The following is a 26,644-nucleotide window of genomic DNA, read 5'->3' on the forward strand; positions in this document are numbered from 1 at the left end:
ATTTTGACTGTTACTGTGTTTGTTTTTTCTTTTTTCTTTTAAAATATTAGTTCACTATTGTTATTGTTGTTAGTTGTGAAGCCATGTCTGACCCATTGCGACACCATGGACAGCATTCCTCCAGGTCTTCCTGTCCTCTACCATCCTCTGGAGTCCATTTAAGCTCACGCCGACTGCTTTGGTGACTCCATCCAACCACCTCATTCTCTGTCATTCTTTTTTTGCCCTCAGTCTTTCCCAGCATTAGGCTCTTCTCCAGGGAGTCAATATACCCTGGTTCAATATAAACCCCCCCTCCCCGCAAAAAAAAATCAGGGGGGAAAAATGAAGGCAAGCAAAAGCATGCTTTTTAAAAAAATATATTTTTATTATTTTTACATTTAAAACAATGCAATACCGCGGAGTCGGAGTGACCATACATTCACATTATGTACAGCTAGTTTCAATCATTAACAGTTAATCTACTTAATTCATTGTCTGTCCTTCTATCCAATCACAATATATACATTTGTTCCAGTCTTGTCATCTTGTCTTATACCAATCATAAAATCTGTTCCATACTTCAAAATATTCTGATTCCCCTTTATTTTTAAGTTCAAGAGTGAACCTATCTGCTTCTGCACAGGCCAACACTTTTCTGATTATATCTAGCTCTGATGGTGTATTTTCTTTTTTCCAATGCTGTGCATAGGTTATGCGCGCTGCAGTTAGTATATGTATAATTAAATAAAGTGTATCTTTCTTAAACCAAGCAAAAACATGCTTACGAGAACTTATTCAACTTAACTTCCAGATCTTGACCACATTAAATTCATACTGTTCAACTTTTCATGGTATTGATAATATTGATCACACTTTCCATGATACATCCAGCTCATAAACATAAAATAAGCATAGACTGATTGCAAGTTGTAAATCTGGGCTCATTTCTATTGCTTCCATACTCAATGTTCTGGTATACTCACATTTTTAAATTACATTGATCTTTATAATACCAGATTAACAAGTGTATAGATATCAAAGTAAATTGAGGAAAAGTATGAGTAGGTGTTCCTCCATTCTGTTTACCCTTCCAACACGGTTAATTTATTAGCCAGTATTTTAAAGGAATCTTTTTGGCACCTAGTAAATACGACAAAAGAATATTTTGTTAAATTTGCTTCAATTTTTTTTTTTTTTTTGCAGAAATCTTTCTCTTACATTATTTTTTTTCTCATCAACAGCCTCTTTTATCAATTTACTAAGCAAATTTTTTCTTCATAATTCCTATTAGTTCAACTTCACAGACTTTTGGCACTTTTATAATGAAACTCTTTTCAATCTGCCCGAAGCAGCCATCACATCTGCTTTTTTATGTAAGCTTTCCATCTGGGAGAACAATCTATATTATATTATGCTTTTCCTCCTATCATTTCATTTTGTTTCTTTTATTCTTTCTTCCCTTGCTTATTTCTTCCCAAGATCTATTCATGACAGTATCAAAACATTGACTGTTCCACATTCAGAATCCATCATCTTTGTACTTTTCACTATTTTTTAAAATGTTTAAAATCATAAGCCATCCAATTGATCATGAATTTAAGTTTATATTCTTTCTTGCTCTTTGTAGTTCAAAATAGATATGTGTTTGAACTGTGCATTCCAAAGAGATCTTAGCCTAAACAGCTACTCAGTAAATGGTCATACCTATGTTTTATATCAACCTATCCATATCAACCGAATGTTTACTGTGTAAACGTTGAAAATGTTGCTATCCTTCCTACAGGTGGCTTATTTTCCCTAAATTTAGCTGCCTGGCTAGCTTTTTCCAGCTCACTGAAGCTGCCATTTAATAAAGTGGAAAGTAAAATATTAACTGATTGAACAGCACAATTAATACTGTATATTCATTTAGTAATCATAGATTCAGAACTGCCAATTTTAATCAGATTTTAATTGGAATTGTCTCTGTTAAAGAGGCTGATCAGTGCTGATGACTGCATTTAAATAATTTATATACAGTACCTTCTCATTCATGCCCTGCACTTAAGCTTTTATAAATAATACATTATCTGTTAATATTAACTAAGGAATGTGCTATCCTCATTAGATATCTACTATATCTTAAGATCTGAAGTATGAAATATAAGAGAAATGTTTCTTTTAACTGCTCAATGTCAAGAGTAAATCAACCAGAAAACTTTCTTAAATGAAAGACAAGTGCTAGAAATATTGCCATGTTTGTCTGGAATTGAGTTGATGGTCTGCTGTATCAAAACTGAAATCGGCCTTGTTATGAAAGATTGTAGGGAGGCTGAGAAAAGAATGGAAGAGAAAGCACTGAGTGAGTCTGTTGTCTCATAAATGGCAACTAGCCCAGGTAAAGAGAAATCTGGGAATAATTTTCCAAAGTAATTTTCCTAAATATCATTGCATATTTCTAAGTTCCAGGAACTTTTTCCTCTGTGCATTTTTTGCATACCATGCATAATTGTATAAGGGTTATTATTTTCCATTGTTTATCTCCACTACTAATTAAACAGTGGATTAATTTATTGCATAAATAATATTGGAAGCAGCTTTTATCACATTTTTTAGAAAGCTGTAATTTTAAAAACCCTCATCTTTATGATACATTTCACTTATCCAACTCTTTGCGCCAACCATGTGGAAGTGTTTGATGATGTTTGCTAATCAGCTGAGGAGCCTGATGTGAACATTTTTACTTGCAGGTCCTTGTGGTCCAGGCTGTCAGGCCAGATAGGCTACAGAGTGCAATGGCTCTTTTTGCTTGTAAAACTTTGGGTGAGTTGATATATTTTCCAGAACATATATAGTAAGGTATATATTTCCACTTTAATTCATCTAAAGAGTAATGTGTAAAATAACGCAGGCTTTCACATGCATGTATTACTGTTATATTATAGGTGGTAAACAAATCGTAATAAATTATGTCGCCTTACGTTACATCATGTTACGTTATGTCACGTCATGTTACGTTACGTCACATGTTAGCCACCCATTTTGTCTCTAGGTAGCTAATGACAGATAAAAATACAGCAAAACAACAGCATAACAATAAATACATGATAACATCCATCAACATAACCCGGAGTTGTAGGGAAGATGGATGGCATAGAAATTTAATAAATCAAATCAAATCAACATAATCATCTCACAGTCTCTGCCATACATTCCAATCCCCATGCCCAGAGACATAGCTAAGTCCAAGACCTTATGAAAAGTCAGTAGGATTGGAACTATTCTCCAAAGTTGGTGGAAACAGCGGTCATGCATGGGTTAACTCAGTCAGTAACCAATAGAACTGAGTCTACCAAAGTGATGATATCGCCTCTGAGGAGCATGCGCCCGCTTTTTTAGACTCCGTTTGATTGGAACTGGCTGTGCTAATCGCTTTCTCCTTAACTAATATTAATCTGCCAGGGGAATGATGTTGCCACTGCACCAAAAGTTTTTTTCCCTTGGTTCAGTCAGATGATATTCTTTAATAGAAAGGAGTCATATCATGCCTCTCCTGGAGATCTGATGGATGAAATAGGCATATGTAGGTAGAAGTCCCACAAATAATTTGTCCCTATGCCATTAATTGAATCAGTAAAGACTCTGGCAGCCAAAGCAGCGTATAAACAATCAAGATAAAGAAAGGAAAAGACAGACTGAGGCATGTTCATTTTAAAGTAGATGCAGTTTTGAAGCATCTATGGAAGCTTTACTAAGCAGCAGAGAGGTGCATGCTTGCACACATGTGAATTCTGAAGCATATCTCCAAATAATGGTTTAAAACATTTATAGCCCTAGTATGTAGCTCCTTTTTCTACTTCATATTTTTATACTAATATTTTATTTGTCCTGCTGTCTTTGATGTTATCTATGGATGCTGACCTTAAATTAGAACTTTGTGCTTTCTCAAAATAGTTTGAAAAATGTGGAATGCTTCATGTTCTCGGAGCTTAGTTGTTTGCTGGCAGCTGTTTCCTTACCTGACTAGGTAACATAACGACACTGATTATGTTGCTAGCTGGGTAATGAAGTGTCTGCCAGCAGGCAACTGGGAGCACCAACAACCAACCCAGAGAGTCCCAAGGGCTCCACAATTCAATCCTGAGCGGGAGGTATTCTTTTCTATTGGGGTTTTAAAAATATTAAACAGGTATTCTGTCATTTGTGCTACTTTTAGCAGATAATTGTTATTAGGAGACATCTTTATGAAGAATGTGTATTTTACAATACAAATGTTTTGTTAAAATTGGGTTTTCCAAAATGGATCTGCCTTGCATTTCTGGAACTTGTATGAGCACTTACTTGAATTACAGTATTTTTAATCTCATGTTTTCAGCTTTTTAAGAAGTTTTTAAAGTTATCATTTGCAGGGTCAGCAAAAACAAGGGTCTGCAGATGTGTCTATATCCAAACTATCATAGATTTATTATCTGATTATTTTGATTTTATAAAGCATCCATCTCAAAGATTTATATAGGGACAAGGAGCTTGAGAATATTCAGGGCAGTTCTGTGAACAGTTCAGAGGACAATGGCAACTCAAAATGTATTTGTGGGTTTACTGGAATTGGAATATGTTACTTTTTTTTATTATAAATGCTTTCCATTTCTAGGGATTAAAGAGCTGTCACCACCCCCACTCAATCTGAAACGCCTGTACAAAGAGACATTAGAAATCGAACCCATCTTGATTATTATTTCCCCTGGGGCTGATCCTTCTCAAGAATTGCAGGAGCTTGCAAGCACCGAAAGAAATGGAGAATGCTACCACCAGGTGAATCACCGCCGTGCATCAGTTGAAGGGAAATGCTTTTCTCCCCATGTTTCTGGTTCTTGGGTTGAACACACAATTTGTCATATTACCTTTACCTTATTGATTACACTTGCTCCTTGGTGTGTTTGTGTGTGTACGTGTCACATACATACACATACATGCATGCATACATACATACATGCACATACACATCTTTAGTGTACCATCAACAGATAGCAGAGGTGGCAGACATTGGGAAGTCCTACTTGTGGTTAGAAAGGTCTGGACTAAAAGGCAGCACTGAGGCATTGATCATAGCAGCACAAAAACTGGCCCAGTCCATAGAAGCATGGTTCTACCACACTAGACAGGATCTGAGGTGTATCAGAGACAGTCCAACACGGTCTGCAGCAGAATGCAAGAGGTAGGCAGGAAGAGCATACACTGAATGACACAATCAAATAGCTGGTGCTGTTTACAAGAATATCAATGTATGAGCCAGATCCTCCGATATCCAGATGGGAGATTCTACAGAAGGTTGTGGAGAATAACAGGACTAAGTCCCTGTAGAACCTCCAGATTCAGACAAACAAGCAGATACTGGCCAATCAACCTGTTGCTGCTGAGCCACACAACTGCATACAGGCTGGTTAGGGTTAGGGTTGCGAAGGACAAATAATTAATATGTTTTCTTCTAAAAAAAATAAAAGACCTTTCTCCTCTTTATAAGCTATACTGAAACAATTCTAGAGATAATAAAGATACAAGACAAATGGCAATGGTATTTTAATTGATATGTTGTCTCCATTATATATTACGTATGAGATAATTCATCTTCTATGAGACTACCACATAATGATGTCCATTAATTACAAATATGATCCAAAATTGTCCACATATAAACGGCAGTAATTTCACACTTGACATTTTGTGCCATTATTACAATTTCAATGTCATAATGTAGTCGCAGTGTTAAAATTCAGTACTTCAATGCTTAATCTGCAGGACTCCTACAAATATATACATTTTAAAACTATGGTTAAAGAACAATATTCTACTATGTTTTGTAGGTGGCCATGGGCCAAGGTCAAGCTGATCTAGCTATTCAGATGGTAAAAGATTGTGCCCGGAATGGAGAATGGTTGTGCTTGAAGAATTTGCACCTTGTTGTATCGTGGCTGCCTATATTGGAAAAGGTAAGGTATTTTGCAGAATTCAGTAATTTTTGGGCTGTTTTTTGTGGCAAATGGGGAAAAAATGTTATCAATATTATTGTAGTGCTCAGGACATCTATCAACTTAATAAAATGAATAAAAACTCCACAAGCAATTCCATCAGCAAACACATTGACATACAACCAACCTATGAGCCCTGTAGAATTCAAATCAACCACAGCCTACTAGCGATGGCATCAACCCTTAACCAACCCATGCAACTCCCCCAACCAGCAGTTCACTTCTCAATGACCCTCATCTGAGGTGACCTTCTCATCACAAGACTCATCACAAGACCCTGAGCAGACATGACCCACACTTGACCCATCACAAGACCCTGACCAGACATGACCCACACCTGACCCATCACAAGACCCTGATCTGACGTGATCCTAATCTGACATGACTGCCCCATCACAAGACCTACTACACAAAGCCCTTCTAAGCATAAGAACACTGACTCTGATATCCCCTAAATTCTGTTAAAGACATTACCTTTACTGTAGCCTGGTAACGAAACATTAGGAAACTAACCCACAAGCTCCAAGAACAAACCTCCACCCCCAAAATTAATAAAAGAATCATAAAAGGAATAGTTTGCAATCCTCTCACATTTTCCTGAAAGAGAGTTACATTGCACTCAGTGGGAAGTTTAGATAACCCTTTTAAGGATTTTGTGGTAAAGTTCTTGTGAAGCAAATAATTCCAGTTGTTAATTTACATTAGAATGCAAGGATTATTAGGGATCGGTTGGACTGGTGACATTCACAATTTATCTCAAACCATTACAAATTAATTAAATCATAGTTGTCTTGCTGATTTTTGACTCTTAATTAATAAATAAATGGAAACCAAGAATATGATTCTTATAACAAGTGCTTGCCACTGAGAAAATTAGATTCTCTGAGGTTCCTACTTATTTATTGGAAAATGGTGGATAGATCACATAATCTTGAAAATTATATTTACGTACGTATGTACTTACGTACATATATATGTATGTATAATTTAGCATCATATATATATATATATATATATATATATATATATATATATATATATATATATATATATATATATATATATATATATATATATATATATATATATACACATACATACATACATTAGTATATTATAGAAGGTTTATTCCTCTGAGTCTCTGCTTCTTGAAGTGTTGCTACCCTTTTACCTGATAAGAAAAAATGCACAGATGTTCCAACCTTACAGTAATTGAGAAACCACTATTCTCCCTGCTATATAGCTGTGTATCCACATTCTCTCTACTCTATAGCCACCTTGTTTGTATCTGGAAGGATAAAAGGAAAGGAAAGATGTCCCTGTAACAGCACTTAGCAATAACACTTAGACTTATATACTGCTTCATAGTGCTTTATAGCCCTTTCTAAGTGGTTTACAGAGGTAGCATATTGTCCCCCAACAATCTGGGTCTTCATTTTATTGACCTTGGAAAGATGGAAGGCTGAGTCAACCTTGAGCTGATGAGACCTGAACTGCCGAACTCCTGGCAGCCAGCAATCAGCAGAAGTAGCCGGTAGTACTGCACTCTAATCTCTGTGCCACCATGGCAGATTTTACTCCGCTAGTCATCGTCGATGAGATGAGCGCTCATCTCCATTTCAAGGCCATTGAGCGAGCTCTGTCCAAACATGCTTCCACGGTCAGATGGCCAGCATGAGGTGGCAGAGTACTGTTTCCTCCCCACCAAAGTGGTACCTATTAATCTGCTCACATTTGCATTTTGAACTGCTAGGCGGGCAGGAGCCAAGAGAAGATGGGTGCTTGCCTCAGTGCATGACCATCAGACCACCCCAATTGGTTTCCTCTTAAATTATTTCCCAGCTTTGATTGCTCCACTAGGGAGGGAGGGAGGGAGGGAGGGAGGGAGGGAGGGAGGGAAAGAAGGACGGAAGGAAGGTCAGTATAGTACATTTTTGTTTGTAGCCCAGTTCTACAGTCTCACAATAGTTAAAGAAGTGTTCCTATGTTTTGGAGACTCGCTGACATTTATGCCTTGGAAAAGTTGTCATCAGTGATTAATGGATAGATGCCCTATAGTTTACTGTGTACTGGGCATGTCAAATTAGCATTTGTGATTTATTTTAAATCTAAACAGATTAAAGGATTTGTAATTTATTCAGGTGTAGTACTTCTAAGATCTCAGAAGTGTGGTTTAGCAGGAGTTGTATCCTTTCTGCAAAATTGCTCCCAAGTGTATTTGAGGCAACTCTTATTGTAAAAGTTACAGCGATGTAAATCTATGTGATGATGTAGAAAATGGAGCGTGCTATTTTAAACAAATTATTATTTTCTTATGTCAAATTGTTCTACTCCCTAAAATTATTTCCCTGGAAATATGTGTATTACAAATATAAACTCCCTCGTTACTGTGATATTTATAATAAAGGCAGAGTTTGGTAAAAGGATGTTTACATACTTTTGAAATATTTTAAAAAGCCACAGATGATTCATTCAGGGGGTAACTTGTAGTTCATACCAAATAAATATATTTATATTTCAAAAATTAACTGGCAAAAAAATATAGTTACAGTTGGCATAAATCCTTCAATTTGTGATATTCAAATAATAAAAGCAAAAATTGCTTTTGGAAGACATTGTTTCTCATTTTGATCATATATGAATTTTTTATTTATATATATTGTATATCTTCTATTCCTTTCTTCCCTTTGACATCTTGACTCAGAAAATAATAATCAAGCGGAAGACAAAATGTGGTTGCAAATCCTGATTTTTCTCAAACAATCAGTTCAAGAGAATATAATCATCTCATGTCAGGGATAAAAAAAGGATTGTTCAATTTATGATGAAATTGATTTGTCTTTCTATTATCATATTTCAGTATATTAAATGTAATTGTTGTCCATATTTTTCAGAGAGCAATTTGACATTAGAATGTAAATCATTTCTTTGCCTTTTGAGCATCAATTCTTTTACAATAGGAGCTGAATAACCTACAGCCTCAGCCTGGCTTTCGTCTTTGGTTGACAGCTGAAGTCCATCCCAGCTTTTCTCCCATTTTACTCCAATCAAGTCTGAAGATAACATACGAAGTAAGATTTGAAACTCTAAGGAATTCTAGCCTTATTGGCAAAATAATTACAATTCCAAACAGTGTCATTTAATACATCGGATTGCAGCCCAAATTACAGAGGAATGCAGTCTGTCCTTTTCCCCACTCTAACCTTGTCTATCCATTGAAAAGCATGTTCTAGTTGTGGGGCCATTCTCTTCCTCGGCCCCATTGCAGCTTCCTGCAGCCTCTCTTTCCAACATATGTAATAAACTAAACTAACAAGGAAGTGGGAAAAGCTATATAGTACAAGCAGACATTTGCTTGCATTCTTTGTGATACCAGTCACCATGCTTCAATGCTATGATAAGAGATTATTTTCTCTTCCAGGCACCTCCAGGCCTCAAAAAGAACCTAATGCGAACATATGAATCTTGGACACCAGAACAAATTAGTAAAAAGGGTAATTTAGCTCGAGCTCATGCTCTTTTTAGCCTGGCTTGGTTTCATGCTGCTTGTCAAGAACGAAGGAATTATATCCCCCAGGTAAAAAAATGTTTTAATTGCTACTATTTTTTCCCTTCTCATTTAATGTACTGTTGTGCTATTCATGTTTCTTCCCTGTATTAACAATTATTGTGGATAGTAACTGCTTTCTTGATTGCCAAGATCATAAAAACCAAATAAAGGCTATAATGCTATAAACACCTAAAGGGGATAAAATCTAATTTAATTCATTTTTCTCCCTTCTGTTTAAACTAAGTATTTCTGCTAAGTACTGTAAAGAAATTATTTACATCATACCTATTGTTATATATTGTATCTTCAACTCCTTTGATTTAATCTTATTAATTTCACAAGTAATTTTAAAATGAACTATGAAAGAGTCAGAATTGATGCTTGTTTTTCCAAACTTCCTTTTTAGGTGATTGAAGTTGCTTCAAATCACTGCATGCGTATATTTTAAATGCTTACTGTTTTTTTTTGGTTGTTTTTTTTTTTTTTTTTTTTGATAAATGCCTTAAAGATGGTGGGGGAAGAAGCTTTGAGGCCGTGGTGGTTTAAATAAGTATTTTTTAAGTTTTATTTTCATAAAACTGAGTTTATCTTATGTTGTCCTTTTCTAATTAATTACATCCTACATATTTGGTATCTTAAGTTCCTCTTTGAACTTTAAAGATTTTTTTTCCTCCCACCAAAACAGAAAACCTGTTTTATAGCCTTATAAAATTAATTTAGCCTTCTCCAACTCTACAGCATTTATGTAAATTCTGCAAAAGTACCTTTGAAGATAGAGAATCTGTAGCTTACGGGCCACAGGCTAAAAAAATATCTTCCCACCAAACTTATTTTTCCCCCTGACATATATTGTCGGGTGTGATCAACTGGCCTGGGTGTGATAGATAATAGGCTTTTCACTGCTAACTCTCATGGAAAATTAAGAATGTTGAGCTGATTCATCAGGAACGAAAAATTTGAGATGCAGGTTATGTATACCCACATACTGTATCTCAGCAGCAACCTGATTCGGATTTTTGTTTACTTCAGTGAGAAGTCTTTGATTTGAAAGCCTGGCAGTTCTAAAAAGGGACTGGAAACCAGTCTTCCAGTAACCTACACTAAGAATCAAAAAGTTTGCCCTCCCAAATATATACTGTGTCCATGGCAATCTATGTTATTTATTTATTAAATTTGTAATCTGCCCATCCGTCTACCAAGTGACTCTGGATGGCTTATGATACCATAAATAACAGAATACAGCAATTATAAGATTAGGCATTAAAAGTTAAAGCAATTAAATTAATATTAAAACAGATTTAAAAAACCAATGCGTAGACAAGGTGGAGGTGAGATGCTGTACTAATCTACTAGCCACTTCCAAAATGGTGGATGCCAAGCCAGTAGGCAAGACTATGGGTTTTTGCTCTTTCTCAAAGTCAAGAGGGAAGGGTCAAATCTCACCGGGGGGAGGCATGATATTCCAAAGGGTGTGAGCCACGATAGAAAAGATTCTTCTCTTGACCCCACGAGACACAATTCCTTGGCCAATGGCATCTGGAGCATGCTTCTTCTGCCAGAGCGAGTGTGTGTGTGTGTGTGTGTGTGTGTGTGTGTGTGTGTGTGTGTGTAAAAGTCGACAGTTCCAAAGAGAATTTACTTTAAGTTACTTGGCATTTAATTATTTTATTCTGCTTTCCATTACATTTTTCATATGAAATTTGGCATAGATGCCTTTGAATATTTTTTTAAGTGATATGTGACGTGGACATTTAATATTTACCATTTGCTAATCCTTTTTCTCAAGGGATGGACCAAATTTTATGAATTTTCCTTATCTGATCTTCGTGCAGGATATGATATTATTGACAGACTCTTTGATGGTGAGTCATCATATGCTTAAGGAACCCTTGTTCCATTATGTGGCTTAGCTTTCTGAAACAATAAATATGTAGGTGCTTTATTCATTATGATGTTTATTGCCCTTGAAAGTTGGCTTCAAATTAATTATTAAAAAATACAGGAGTGTACACATTAATGACTCATGAGTTTATTCTATATAAGAAAATCTTTGTACAACAATATGGAGCTCATAGCTAAGAGTTATATGAACAGTTATATAGAACGGATGGCTCTGAATAAATAAAGATATTAATATAATTGTTCTCATAACTATGACTGTTGTCCAATTGTAGATTTATATATTTATTTATGCATATATTTAGCAGTTTTGAGGGACTATAAGGAAAGAGGCAACTGACTAGAATCCATTAGGCAAAGTTGTTAGGACTCCATAAAGATGTATAATGTGGAGAATGTCACAATTACATAAAAGCCTTCAGTCATCTGTATAGACATGAGTCCTATGGGAGCAGAATTTATTGCTTTCCTACATTAAGTTCAAGTTTAACGAAAAAAATAATCTGCCATCAAATCATTGCACTACTTTGTAACCTGCTTTATATTTACTCATTTCAGGTACCAAAGATTTTCAGTGGGAGTTTGTGCATGGCTTATTGGAAAATGCTATTTATGGAGGTCGCATAGATAATTACTTTGATATGAGGGTCCTGCGATCTTACCTGGAACAATTTTTTAACTCCAGAGTCATTGCTGACTCAAATTTCCGGAGCAAGAAGATGAGCAGATTTCCTTATTCTATTTCTCTACCTAGCTCTTGCAATATATTAGTAAGTATATTCCCTACTTATCAGATGGTCACACTAAAATTAATTCTCTTTGGCTTTATTAAAATGGTAGATTATTGTTGTTTTTGATTCCCAAAGTAGCTATTGATGCGATTGATGATGTGTTTTATCTACTGACCTTTTAAAAATTATTGTCCCATAAGCCAGACATGTCTGATTAAAACAGGAACTTTTTAGTAACTACCACGTCAGTTGCATTGTCAGAACTTCCAAGCACAGCCTCTCAGATGCACACATACACACAGAGTTTGAACAGGAAAGGAGCCACAGTTTTAAGCCCCCCCTTTAACATTGTTGTTAACCAAGAAGCAAAACTAAAAGCATGTATTTTAAAGTCATTGTTGACAGTCATTTAGTTGTGTTTGCCCCTTGGCCACTCTATGGATCAGCACCCTCCATGCCCCTCTGTCTCATACCACCTGCTTCAGATCCATGGTCATCCCGGTGTCATCCTTTATAGCAGGGGTGTCCAAACTTTTTGCAAGGAGGGCCAGATTTGGTGATGTGAAAATGTGTGGGGCCGATCATTCAGCCTGACATTCTTTGAACCCTTAACACTAAATGCAAATTAACTACCGTATTTTTCGGAGTATAAGACGCACCAAGATTTTGAAGAGGCAAATTAAAAAAAAGGTTTTTGCACTCTCCCAAAAATGGCCCATTTTTCACGAAAATGGGCCTTTTTTTTAAAGGGCATGAATAGCCTTTAAGAGGCTTCTAGAGTGCTCCTGGGGGCTGGGGGGGGGCAAAGTTGAGCAAAAAATGGCCCGTTTTTTGCTCATTTATGCCCTCCACAGCCCCCAGGATCACTCTGAAAACCTCCTAAAGGCTATGCACAGCCATTTTGGTGAAGGGGGCAGAGTTTTGGGAGGCAAAAAATGCTGTATTCAGTGTATAAGGTGCACCCAGATTTTTAGCCTCTTTTTTGAGGGGAAAAAGATGCATCTTTATACTTTGAAAAATACGGTATTTTATGAAAGACTAAACAAATAACTCCAGTGGGGAGAAGAGGCTGCGGGCCGCTTGAAATTTGAAAAAGGGCCACATTTGGCCCCCGGGCCGCACTTTGGACATGCCTGCTTTATAGTGTCCAGCCAGCTAATGTTAGGGTGACCCCTTTTATTTCTCCCGCTGATCACTCCCAGCATGATTGACTTTTCAAGTGAATCAGTTCTCATGGCATGACCGATGTATCACAGCCTCTGTTTGGTGATCTTGCCTTCAAGTCGTACATTTGGTGAGGCTCAATCTAGGACTTCTTTGTTTGTTATTTTTCCAATCCATGGGATGCATAATAATCGCGTCCAGCGTTAACAGTTCAAAAGGATCCACCCTATTCCTATCTGCCTTTTTCCGAGTTCATGTTTCACACTTCTTTCAGCTGTACTTTTAACTTATAATAAAGTTGAGTACCGTGTTTCCCCGAAAATAAGACAGGGTCTTATTTTCTTTTGACACCCCACCCCCCAAACTAAGCTCTTGGCCTTATTTTTGGGAAGGTCTTATTATTTTTGAGGTGCATAAGGCAGCGAGCGTGGTCACCTCATGGCTGCTGCTGTGTTGCAATATTTTCAGGGAGGACTTATTTTTAAGGGAGGGTTTATTTTAGTGCATGCCCTCAAAAGCCCGATTGGGTTTATTATCCGGGGAGGTCTTATTTTCAGGGAAACAGGGTAATAGTTCAACTATTATTCACTAGTTGAATAATAAGCTTAATAATAGTTTCTGGTTTTTTCTTAGTTTTTAAAGATGCATTAATCATTGTCCAGCACCTTGTTAGATTTAGGTAATTCCTTAAGATTGTTTTGGCCGGCCAGTGGAGCAGGTGGCAGACTCAGACAGTGAGGAGGTTGGGGAGGAACATGGGCCAATCCTGGAATCTGAGGAAGGCTCTGATGAGGGCTCTGCGTCGGAGGCAGAGATGGGGCTAGGACCTTCCGACATATATCAGCTGCCTTTGGAGTTGGAGAATGAATGAAGGAATAAAGAGGAGCAAAAGGGGAGTGGAGTTTGCAGGAGACAATTAGTACGCTTAATTAGTGTAAAGATTTGTCTGTGACTCTCAGAGACTCGTTACCAAGTATTTTCTTGTACATCGTTGTGTTTGGAAGATATGGGCCTGGCAGCTCTCCAAGCCTGATAAGGTCTGTGGTTGTAAATTCACCTTTGAAAGACTGTTTGCTGGGACTTTGCTGGATGTGAATGAGAGGAATTTACATTAGCTTAATAAAAAAGGATTTTGTCGGGACAAGGAGTCTGCTTTGTGATTTTCTGAAGCCTAGGTCAGAACAAAGGATTATTAATTTAATAATCTAAAATTTATTTCCAAAATATATAAGCCACATATTTACACATGTTTACTGTTACTACTTTCTACATAGGATTACCGCCATGTGATTGAAAGCCTTCCAGAAGATGACAAGCCGGATTTTTTTGGCTTGCCTGCCAATATTGCACGTTCATCTCAACGAATGATCAGTTCTTTGGTAAGATTTGGAGTTTTCCTTATTGGTAGAGTTTTGTGGGGAAGACGTTAATTACTATCAATAATGCACATATCATTTATAAAGAGACTGTGTCTTTTTATTGTAAGTTTTAAATCAGTTTTCCAAGAATCCTGGCATACATTCTATTCCACCAAATCTTAGTTCCCTTTAAAACTATGGTAAAAAAAAAAAAACCTTGACTAGCAACATTCCATGTCATGAAAGAGCTGAACCTCAAACAGAGCATGTGGTAACTGTCTGTGCACATATTGAATGGTTATCAGCTTCGGGTGTGTAAACCATATTGATTCCTTAAATATGAGAAGTGCCTACTACTATAGTAATGTATACTCATGAAAACGTAAATGTTTCCCAGTATGTACAAGTATTTCCTTACTGAGACAATGATGATTATAATTACTAGTCCCGTCTTCCCATTGTTCTGCTGGATAACAAGAGACAGGATCTGTAAAGTTTTTTTTTTATAAAATAAAACACTCTTTTTGAGACATTTCTGAAAAATGTCTTTGTTCACAAATTTGTGACGTTCCTCTGTTTAGAATCACATGCTACATTTTAGTAGATTCCTTAGGGATTTCTAACAAGCATTTCTCTGCTTCACTTTAAAAAAAGCATAGCAAAACTGAATAAAATTAGCAAGCCAATTGTCCTCTGAATTTTGTCTGCTTAATTAATGTCAAAATGGAAATGCCAATTAGAGCTGAAACCAAGTCCAAAGAAGGAGAGAGAGAAAATCACTCCTAGATCAGTCCCTCATCCTACAGCACAGAGAATCCTCTTTGTAGAACTTGAAATTAGATTTTGATGCTGTTCTTTTAGAAGAATTTATATTAAATTGCACTTCAGTACAGGCTAGCGAGAATTTAGGTAGAATATGAAGTTGGAGCTCGTCATCAAAAGAATCTAAGCACGGTTTTATTTTGGTTTTCCTTCTTTTTAAATGCTATATAAACGGCATGGCACTTCTGATGAGAATAGAATAACAGAGTTGGAAGGGACCTTGGAGGTTTTCTAGTCTAATCCCCTGCTTAGGCAGGAAATGGCTATCCAACATCTTCTTAAAGACTTCCAGTGTTGGGCATTCACAATTTCTGGAGGCAAGCTGTTCCACTGATTAATTGTTCTAACTGTCAGGAAGTTTCTCGTCAGTTCTAAGTTGCTTCTCTCCTTGATTAGTTTCCACCCATTGCTTCTTGTTCTACCCTCAGGTGCTTTGGAGAATAGTTTGACTCCCTCTTCTTTATAGCAGCCCCTGAGATATTGGAACAATGCTATCATGTCTCCCCTAGTGCTAGAAGTGAATTCCATTTCCCTAACAGATTGAGAGCCAGTTTGGTCCCATGGTTAAGGCACCAGGATGGAAATTGGGAGACTGAGAGTTCTAGTCTTGCCTTGCACACAAAGCCAGCTGGGTGATCTTGACCTTTCTCCATGGCGCTGCTTGGAGAGTCCAAGGAAGGGTTAACACAGCCTATCTGCCCAAGGACTGAGTTGATTTTTTCCCCTGGTCACGCCTCCTTTGCCTCCCTAGGGTCAGTTTTAAAAACTCAGTCCACCCGATAGGACGTGTTCAGGGGAGTTCCCAGTCTTTGGACAAATAGGCTGGGTTCCCCAGAAAAAAAATGATCTTGACCTTTCTCTCAGCCTAGAAAGGGGGATATGGCAAGCACTTCTGAAAAACCTTGCCAAGAAAAATGGAGGGACTTGTCCATGCAACTCTTCAAGAAATTGAGACAATTGAATAGGAAGGGGGGGAGGGAACTTAAGCTGATACTCATTTATGCAGTTCTTTCGGCAATATCAGTGGACGCAAGGGAGGGGATTAGGACTCTTATCACTTGTTGTGAGAAGGAAAATGTCACAGTAAAGTTTTAAAAGGAATATAGTAAACTCCAGGGAGTACATGTACACATTTATTCACTAGAGTTTATATGCCATTACAGTCCAAAATGTCTCTGAATGGATTAAATACTGTACATATCACAGTTTTTAAAAAGTAAACAAAATTATGGCCTTTACCAAGAGAAAATAGACTAAAAAAGTTAAAATGATTTTTAGGCGTAATGTAATGTTGTCTATGTCTGTCTGTCTGTCTGTCTGTCTATCTAGCTACCTACCCATCCGTCCGTCCATCCATCCATATCTCTATCACATGTTTGCCCCCATTTCCCTTATAGAGTGACTGGGCGGTACATAATAATTTAAAAAAAACACTAATAAATTAAAACTTGAAAATAATATATAAAAATTGAAAATTTAAAGGAAGCAAGGGGGATTAAAGCACTGTTAAAAATTAATTAATTGAAAGTTGAAAGGAGGGCTATTAGAGAGTGAAGCAGCCCCACAGTTGTGCTATAGTTTCCTAGGTTCTATATTGATATTATTTTCATTCAAACTGCTGAATTTTCATATTTCAGTACATAGTGAAATATGTATTTCAGATACAGTTTATTTGAAGCCAATGTTAAATGGGTGCAGTGTGTATTTTGTCTGGATGGTATGTTGTGATTATTCTGTCTCCTCCTTGTACTTTTCTACTAAAATGTGAAATCAAATGGACAATCTGCTTGGGATCAATATCTTACGCAACTTTTAAATTTTATGTTGATGTTCCTATCATTTCTGTTTAGATATGTCATCCTTCCACAGTAGCATATTAAAAACAAGAAATATTTAGACAGCCAATTTAAATATTATCTTTACTTAATGAAACTTCTAATTTGGAAATGGCATAGTTAGCACTTTTACAGTAACAAATGTTTAAATGCTTTAGAATAGCTCAATTTTTTTTTGGTACGGAATGCAAAAATTTGCTGCAGCACTGCAATCATAAAATCTCCCATGAAGCACACCATCACAATGTACTATGATAAAAGAAAGTGAATATGGTAACTTCTCTAAAAATGGGAAGATCAACGAGGGTAAAAGGTGATGGAATAGGTCACCATAGAGGTCAACGTAGAGGGCTTTGTATATAAGTGGAAAGGATAGTTGTGTAGTAAATAGAATGGAAAACTCATTTCTTTGGTTCTGAAGATTTTCCAATCAAGAAATGTTTGTAATATTGAATAAAGCAGCAGACTGTAAAAGAGACTTTGTCAGCATTTGGAATATTTTGATAAAGTTCCTTGAAGGTATGCCAGGAAATACATGTAAAGCAAATAATGCATCCAAAAATTGTAAGGTGCGGTTGCATTATATGGCTCATTATGAGAATTATTTTGTATTTTAAGATGCTGGAGGAAGCATGTCTGAAAAACAGAAACTTCAAAATACTAAAAGAAGTGATAGTTGGCATTTAAAATTATTTTGATAGTTCATTAAAGCTTCTATTACTGCTGTGAATATTTAGCAATGCGGGCATTTGTTTGAAGATGCTCCATCCTTCTCTATATTGTTAAAATGCCTCAGTGGTGTCCAATCTTGGCCACTTTAAGACCTGTGGACTTCAACTCCCAGAATTCCCCAGTCAGCCATGCTGGCTGCAGAATTCTGGGAGTTGAAGTCCACAAGTCTTAAAGTTACTAAGCTTGGACACCCTTGACCTATCTAGTACTACGACAAGACAAAGACTTCAGTATAGTATAGATAGTATAGATAGTTACCATAATAGAGTTACTGTAAATACTGGAAAAATAACCATTTTGAAATCAGCTGCTGTGAAAGAAATGGGAGAAACCCGAATTAACTCTCCCACAAGAAAACTGATGGAATAAGTTAGTGGACTCCATGAAGCGTTATGTTGGCCTGTTTTGATAGCCAGTTTGAGAACAAAATCATGAAAAAATAGAAGTAAGGTTAAAAAGAATTATTGAATTATCCTAACGTCTATTTCTTGAGCAAAGGATAGAATGACCCATTTAAGTAATAATATATTTGCTGATGAGGTTTTAAAGAAAAGTACGTCTGTAAATGGGTAGTAATCATTGAACATTTGGCTGCAAGGATCACTGAAGCTGATCCCTCCTTTAATAGCAGGGATTTCTTCTTGCTGCATTGAAAGAATCTAATAAAATATTGAGAAATTGGGAAAGTGACTTTCCTTGAAGTTGCAGCTGTCATAGTGATTTAAATTCTTCCCTACAGGGTTAAAACAACTTAATGTATTTAAATGTAATTTAATGTTTTCCATGGTTAATTTCTAATCAAAGATTTACTAACTGTATAAACTTGATTATACTTTGCCCACTTATAAATATAATTATGTACCAATTATTATTTTTCTTTTCTTTTTTTCTTTTTGTTCACTCTTTGTTTTTCTTTTAAAGCATGAATAGTAAATTAAAAAGAAAGATACTGCTTTTTCCAGGACAAATGAATTACACATTTCCAAAAACTTTTCCTTAACAGCTGGAATAATATCACTTTTTCCAATTTCCAAATATTATACTTTCAGCTACCCTTCACGTATAATGCAACCATAATTCCTAATAGACAAATTCCAAGATTTGGCATGTAATTCAACATCATGTTAACATCTTTAAAATTTAAACTTTTTTTAAAACATAAATCTACTGATGTTCATTAAAATATATTTCCAAACTAATGACAAATGATTCAAGGGCTATATCATAAGGTTTGTTAAAGCCTCACATTTTTTTAACCATCTCTACAAAGAAAGTCTGATGTACATCCTTTCAAATGCATTCCTTGGGGCATTCAGTATATTCTAATTTTTGATAATTTTTGATAAATGAACTGAAACTCAAATCCATTGATACCGTTGTAGCATTTTTAAGAATATGAAGTCATTGGTGGGGCCTTATCAGAGCTTCCAATTCTATTGCCAGTCTATTTTTGAAATTCCCCTAAAATGTCCATAGCTTAAGAGCTAATTATTCATTTTATTCTTGATTAATATTGCTGGCAATTGTGCTTTTAGTACAATAGTTTCTTCTTTTAAGAACTCCAATATGTATTGGTTTTTTTTTTTTCCTATTAGTTTCTCTTGCTATGGAATCTTGCTTATCATTCTGTGAATTTATCAAAATCGCTTTTCTTGAAGCAAAAGTGTTTTCGTTGCTGATATTTTTGCTTATACATAGAAGTGGATATGGGCAAAAAAAGAGAAGCTTCTTTTAACTTCATGAGTAATGTTAATATTATCTGGCAGAGGCTTATGCCCATCCACTACCCTCCCCAAATCTGGCAAAACTAATACAGTAATATCTATATTTACATCATTTCCGTAGCATTATTAGTAGAGTACTCTCATATAAAACACATAAACATTTATATTATAGATGAATCACATACAATACATATGCCACCTCCCAATATTAACTCTGGCTTCCCATTGCAGAATTTTTTTTTTTAAATAAAGCAATTTCTTAGGCATATTGACAAGTGTTTTTGGCTTATGGACTATACCTCTGCTTTCCCGTCAATATTACATGTGCACATAAGACGACAAAAAGTCAGAAGTCTGGTGACACATTTTCAGACTAACCAGTTCATCAGATGCATAGTGCCTATTGTAAGATCCAAATTGGATTAGGTAGGATAAAGCAAACTGAAGTCAGGGTTGGTTAAACAGATTACATGCGAAACCATTTAAAAGTACCTTATCAAAATTAACAATTGTAATTTGATTGTGTTTGTTGAGATCTTATGAGATTGCATAAAACCTTTTGATTAATGTGAGACTCAGTGACATCGCTCTTCCTCAGTAAAAGGTGATTGGCAGTGAAGAGTGGGTGGGAGGATGGATGGATGGATGGATGGATAGATAGATAGATAGATAGATAGATAGATAGATAGATAGATAGATAGATAGATAGATGATAGACTGACAGACAGACTCACTCACTCACTCACTCACTCACTCATACACAGACACATACAAAAATACATACATAACAAACTATCAGTTTTTAAAAAATATGTTTACATGTTTAAAAGCAGGCCTTGCCATCTTCCAGAGGATTGGTAGGCACATCATTTAGAATGCGTCACCATGATTTCAGAAGTGGTGGCCAGGTATTTTGCAAACAGATGCTTCTGTTTAAGCCAGGTGTTCAGTCTCTCTTGCAGCCTTGGCCAAAACAGCCATAGAGGGCCAACAGCAAGATGGGAAACAGCTTGCTTAATTGAGCAGCAGGAACTGGGCAAGCCACCATCCATGTTTTCATTGTATTATAGATTGTCAGTAGCACAAGATTTGGGGTTGGGAGAAGACATCATTTTACAGTGGAGCAACTGAAGACAGTGGTGGTTTAGGGATGAGATGGAAATGATTTTGTGAAAATGTATTCTTTGAAAACGATTGCTGAGAAATATTTCTTTCATGGTAAGGAAGGATAAATGCTTAATCTTAATCTCTCTCCTACTATTAATCTTCTTGTGGTTCCTATCACCTATCTCCTCCCACTTATGACTGCAGGCCTGTAACTTTGTTGATTATATCCTTACGATTTATATTGATATTGGTTGTTTCCTGATTGCTTATTTGTACCCTATGACTAACATTAAGTGTTGTACCTTATGATTCTTGACGAATGTATATTTTCATGTCTTTTTATGTACACTGAGAACATATGCACCAAAGACAAATTCCTTGTGTGTCTAATCACACTTGGCCAATAAAGAATTCTATTCTATTCTATTCTACTTTCTCTTTCCTACACAAGCAACTGGAGCAGTAGAAATGTACATATTCAGTTGGGCTGTTTATGCCCAAGATATCTTCTGTTGCTTGCTAGTTCTTGGAAGTGGAGGACAGAATCTTCTTCATAATGACATAGCTTTATGTAAAATGACCATATTTTTATAACATGCCACGCATGGCCTCTTCAAAGAAACAAGAGACATTTTGTTTGGAAGTTTGATAAAATTCAAAGCTGACAGCATGAATGCAGTGTTTCCTTTACTGTGACGGAAAGATTCACTCTTAGTTTGCTTAAGTTAAAAATTGCATGAGCTAGCATGTCTCCTACGATTTGTATTCAAGCTTTTAAGACCTAATTCCCTTGAAAAAAATGTGCTGATACAGTCTTTTGACAAAATAAAAAGCCTACACGTTTAACTTCTGATATTTAGTAAAACCCTCATCTTCCAAATAACTATCATAAATTATAGTTCAGAGACATGGAAAATTAGAATGCATATTCTAGAAGGTTACTAAAATAACCGATGGTCTGTTAATATTCACTGTTCTTAGAAAAGAGACGACAATGGATCCAATTCCAAATAGAATAGATTCAGTACCTTTTTTTATGTGCGGATGATATATATGCCCAATAAGCTGCCTACAACTTTGCAATGATTCATATCTAGCATATATTTTATTTGTTAGAATTGTGTCCTACCTTTCCTCTTTCAGAGTTTAAGGTAACATACTATGCTGCCCTGCTCACTCGCACACACATTTAAAGGTGGCTTAGTACAGGGGTGTCCAAACTTGGGAACTTTAAGACTTGTGGACTTCAACTCCCAAAATTCCCCAGCCAGCATGGCTGGCTGGGGAATTCTGGGAGTTGAAGTCCACAAGTCTTAAAGTTCCCAAGTTTGGACACCTCTGGCTTAGTAGGTTTATTAGTATCCCACAGCAATTCCCTTTACTAAAAACCCAGAACTCTCCCAATTAAGTCCAGCCAAAAGTAGACCTAAGCTAAACCACAGAGTAAGGACCAATGAGTCCACAAGGCACTTGAAAGTTTCCCAAACAAGACAAATCCACCAGGAAAAATTAAATCCACAACATAACAAGGATCATGAAGCAAGAAACATCCAGAGATCCCAAGGCCTGATCCAAAGTCAAGTCACAGTGTCAATCCAAAGCAAGGCAGGGATCACAACGACCAGGAAACATACAGCTAGGAAATGAACGCATTGTTCCCAATATTGTCTCCATCTGTCTGCTGTGCTAAATAGCCAACTTCTGGTGCAGCCAATCGAGAGAGGCAAGGCTGCCTCCTCATGAGTAATTGGGATGACCGTGGCTGCTCCTGCCTTTTCTGTGCCCTATGTGTTCTCGGATCAGTTACAGAAGGCAGTTCATCATCATCATCATCACTAACCAGCTGCGGCTGCATGGTTTTCCCACCTGAAGCCTCAGGGCTGTCCTCCTGCAGCTGCGCTTCAGCCAAATCCCTCTCAGATGGCTGTTTGGAGCCATTGACCAACTCCATTCCAGATGTGCCCAGAATTGGTTCATCCTCCTCCAAGCTGATATCTGGAGAGGTATCTGGGGACACATGTGGGGGAGTCATCACAGATCCAGAGCTCTCATTTTCTGTCTGTGTGTCTGTCTAGCTAGACATCTAGCTATCAGCAATCTATTGATTTATCATATTCATATGGCTGCCCATTCCACAGAAACACGACTCTCGTCACTATATAATAGTGAATTAAAAAGAAAACCAATAAACATACACAACTGTCATAATTAAAAGCTACAAAATATACCTGAGCAAAGAAGATAACGTTGGCCATAGTAAAGGAGCCATAATAGGATCCCCTGGAATCTCCAGGCCTGACAGCATAGCTAGATCTTGAGAAATCTGCAGAATGTTGAAGGGGATGGAGCGAGACCCACTTCTGGGGGAGTGGGGAGAACATTCCTTAAGGGGGGAAGAACTGTGATGACACAGCAGAGAAGGCATGTCTCTTAGAACCACCAAGCGTAACACCCTAAAAGATGGGAAATAGATCTTTAGACCGAGACAAAGATTGCTTAAAACTACTCGGTGATCTTCTGTTGCTAAGGTGATTTTATCAATCTCATTGCAATTGTTTAACCACTGCCGGTAGTCCTTGATTTACGACCATAATTGAGCCTGGAATTACAGTTGTAAGTTGTGCCAGTTTTTTTAAGTAGCTCATCACATGATCGAGCCAATTTTATATATTTTGTTTGCAGTCATTAAGCGAATCACCATGGTTGTTAAGTGAATCTGCAGTCATTAAATGAGCACCACTGTCCTTAAGTGAACCCATTGTTACCAATGGTTGCTTTTTTGCCAGAAACTGAAACATATTGAATCATGTTCACATAAATGTGTGCCAGTTGCCGAGTACACAAAATGTGATCATGTGACTGGGAGGGAAAGGCTGATTAAAAGAACTTCAAATTTGGGCTGTAAATATCTTTTTGGGTCCATCATAATTCTGAATGGTCACTAAGCGAGCAGTCATAAATTGAGGACTTCTTACATATCATGCTTTTTTCATTTGAATGGTACTTAACTCCAGGATCTTTCAGTTGCTTCCTTCATCTGTTTTACTTCTACCACTGTCCAAATTGCCCAGAAAGATCTGTTTCCTTACAAACATTTTATTGCCTGAGCATATGTCGAGCCTAAATCCTGATTCCATTTCTTATACAATTTTTTCCCCACTGAATTTTCTATGTGAGATTTTAGCATGGAGAATAATAATTGTAAGGAGAATGGAAGGTAATTCAAATTAGATACTTTGGCTAATTTAAGTATAAACTGATTTGACAAGAGGTTTTTTTTTAGCCCTGGTTATACTAGAAAAGAAAGAAGTATCTAATTTGGAGATCCTATACTATTATAACTATAATTTAGTTATTGTTCAGCAAACATATCAATTTCCATTTCAATTTCTGTGAAGAAGAAAAACATTTTCATATACAAGGTGATTCATTTTCATTAAGATTTAACAATATGTGTCTAGTTTGTAAAAGAAAGTATTAAAAGTTTTCTCTATTTTCTACTTAAATTGAAACTGTTATTTTTAAAGCACTAATTTTTCAGAATGTAATAAATAAGTTAATAACAACAATTATACAATTTAAAATAACACAGCTTACAAACCAGTGAAGCTTCATGTTCCACCAAGTGTAATAAATTGTTTTAATTTGTTTTGATAAACTAAAAAGTATTCAATTTATCAAACAAAATGAAACACTGCATCACTGCACATTTTTTAAGTTAGAAACTCTATCAAAAATACAGAAGCAAGTGAACTTTAAGTACTTAATTCAGAGTACTGAACAACTGAATAGTGCAGCCTCATGAAATGAGATATGTCTCATATAGTACAATAAATAAATAGATATAGATAGACAGTACCCTGTTTCCCCGAAAGTAAGACAGGGTCTTATTTTCTTTTGACCTTTGAAATAAGCACTTGGCCTTATTTCCGGGGAGGTCTTATTATTTTTGAGGTGCAGGAGGAGGCGAACATGGTCTCCTCATGGCTGCTGCTGTGTTGCAATATTTTCAGGAAGTGCATTTTTTTCGGGGAGGGCTTATTTTAGCTCATGCGCTCAAAAGCCCAATTGGACTTATTATCTGGAGAGGACTTATTTTCGGGGAAACACGGTAGTTAGATATGGATATCAATATAGATGACACAGATACAGATAACAAAATGTCAATGAGACCAAGTATAATGGATTTTCATGTGTGAGCTGTCTTTATGGTACTCTGTAACTATTAAACTGAATCCACATTTAATTGTGCTTAGAATAGATTTCACTGAAGTCAATGGAACTTAATTTAGGCATGATCAATCTATTGTTAAAAGCACAAATAATGATTTTGAAAGATACTTCCTGGCAGGTTGATAGCCCCTAGTTGATTTGTTCATGTTATTTCCAAGCAAAAAACTGGATAGCCATAATGTCGCCAAAAGTAAACCTGACTCAAGTGAACCGACTCAGTTACTTAAGGGTTACTACCATTAGAAGAAGAAGAAGAAGAAGAAGAAGAAGAAGAAGAAGAAGAAGAAGAAGAAGAAGAAGAAGAAGAAGAAGAAGAAGAAGAAGAAGAAGAAGAAGAAAACAAAAGAGATGTTTAAGCATTTCAACAATGGTAAATTGTAATGTAAACCTCAGATGTAGCTACATATAGAAACTCAAATATTTATAATAAAATACTGTCCTGCATTTTCTACTGCATTGTAACCTATATAAGGATTATATTATAATATTCCTTTAGAGAACTCTTAAAAGCTGACTTTCAGATCCTCAAATAAACATAAAAAGGATATGGATATGGATATGAATGGCTTGTCTTTGGAGATACTTCTTGCTTACTGACAGTAATTTGAAGCTGAATTTCCACCATTAAGTGATGTGCTTATAAAGGCAATGTCATATAACTGTACTGCTTAGTGATAGCAATCCTAGCAATTTCTGTTGCTGTTGTTAAGCAAGGATTGCAGATCATTATTTTGAGGACCTCAACTGATTGCAACTTGCAACTTTCTCCTAATTTTCCAATTGATGTTCCTTGTTTGAAAGGCCAGGAGGCTGACAAACAGGCGAATGGGCAAGTTCTACAGAGTGTGGCCAGGTGGCCACATTCAAGATTTAAATTTGTTGTACTGATGTCTATATACATGATTGTTCTATATTTGACTATTTTAAACTATGTTTTCATTAGAGATAAATTCAAAGTTTTCTCAATATGACTTTATGTCCTAGATCAGCATGTTTAAAACTATCGTGCAAAATATATTTTCAAAACTTGCAATTAAAAATTCCATAGTCTTTTCTTAATTAGTATTTGTTTATAAACTCCATAATTTGCAACGTCTAAATGTTTACATGGCTACAAGAACAAATACAGGACACAGCACTACGCAAGTTTTCAAATAATTATTCAAACAGATTTGATTTCAAACCTTTTAGAAATTGTCACATAATTCTAATTCAAGTTAACCAGCTTTATCTCATATGAATTCTTGTGATCAACATTTCTTTCTTACGATCTCAAACAATAGTATCACGTTAATCCTTTGTAATCAGCCTTAAATATCTCTGGTAATGTAATTATTAATACAAATAATCAATTAATGAAAACACTCTATGCTAAATATACTTGCTAGCAATAATTGCTCATTTTGATGAGACATTTCTCATATAATTTATGGTTAAATCTTTATTTGTAATTATGATCTGGTTCATACCCTTCCGAAGATATTTATCAAAATATGTACAGT

At 36.1% G+C, this 26,644-nt stretch overlaps 1 protein-coding gene across 1 annotated transcript in view; it reads left to right on the forward strand.

Annotated features, from left to right (window-relative positions):
- The window catches only part of DYNC2H1 (dynein cytoplasmic 2 heavy chain 1), a 163,805-nt gene that overhangs the window by 108,928 nt on the left and 28,233 nt on the right, over positions 1-26,644 (forward strand). Inside the window, exons 75-82 of the mRNA XM_081950886.1 lie at positions 2,712-2,784; positions 4,613-4,773; positions 5,823-5,948; positions 8,948-9,058; positions 9,409-9,564; positions 11,324-11,399; positions 11,995-12,206; positions 14,606-14,710. Of these exons, the coding sequence (XP_081807012.1) occupies positions 2,712-2,784; positions 4,613-4,773; positions 5,823-5,948; positions 8,948-9,058; positions 9,409-9,564; positions 11,324-11,399; positions 11,995-12,206; positions 14,606-14,710 (1,020 nt within the window). The remainder of the gene's footprint in view (positions 1-2,711; positions 2,785-4,612; positions 4,774-5,822; positions 5,949-8,947; positions 9,059-9,408; positions 9,565-11,323; positions 11,400-11,994; positions 12,207-14,605; positions 14,711-26,644) is intronic.

Source organism: Natrix helvetica (genome assembly GCF_964273705.1).
Source record: "Natrix helvetica genome assembly, chromosome: 4".
Lineage (NCBI taxonomy): Eukaryota > Metazoa > Chordata > Lepidosauria > Squamata > Natricidae > Natrix > Natrix helvetica.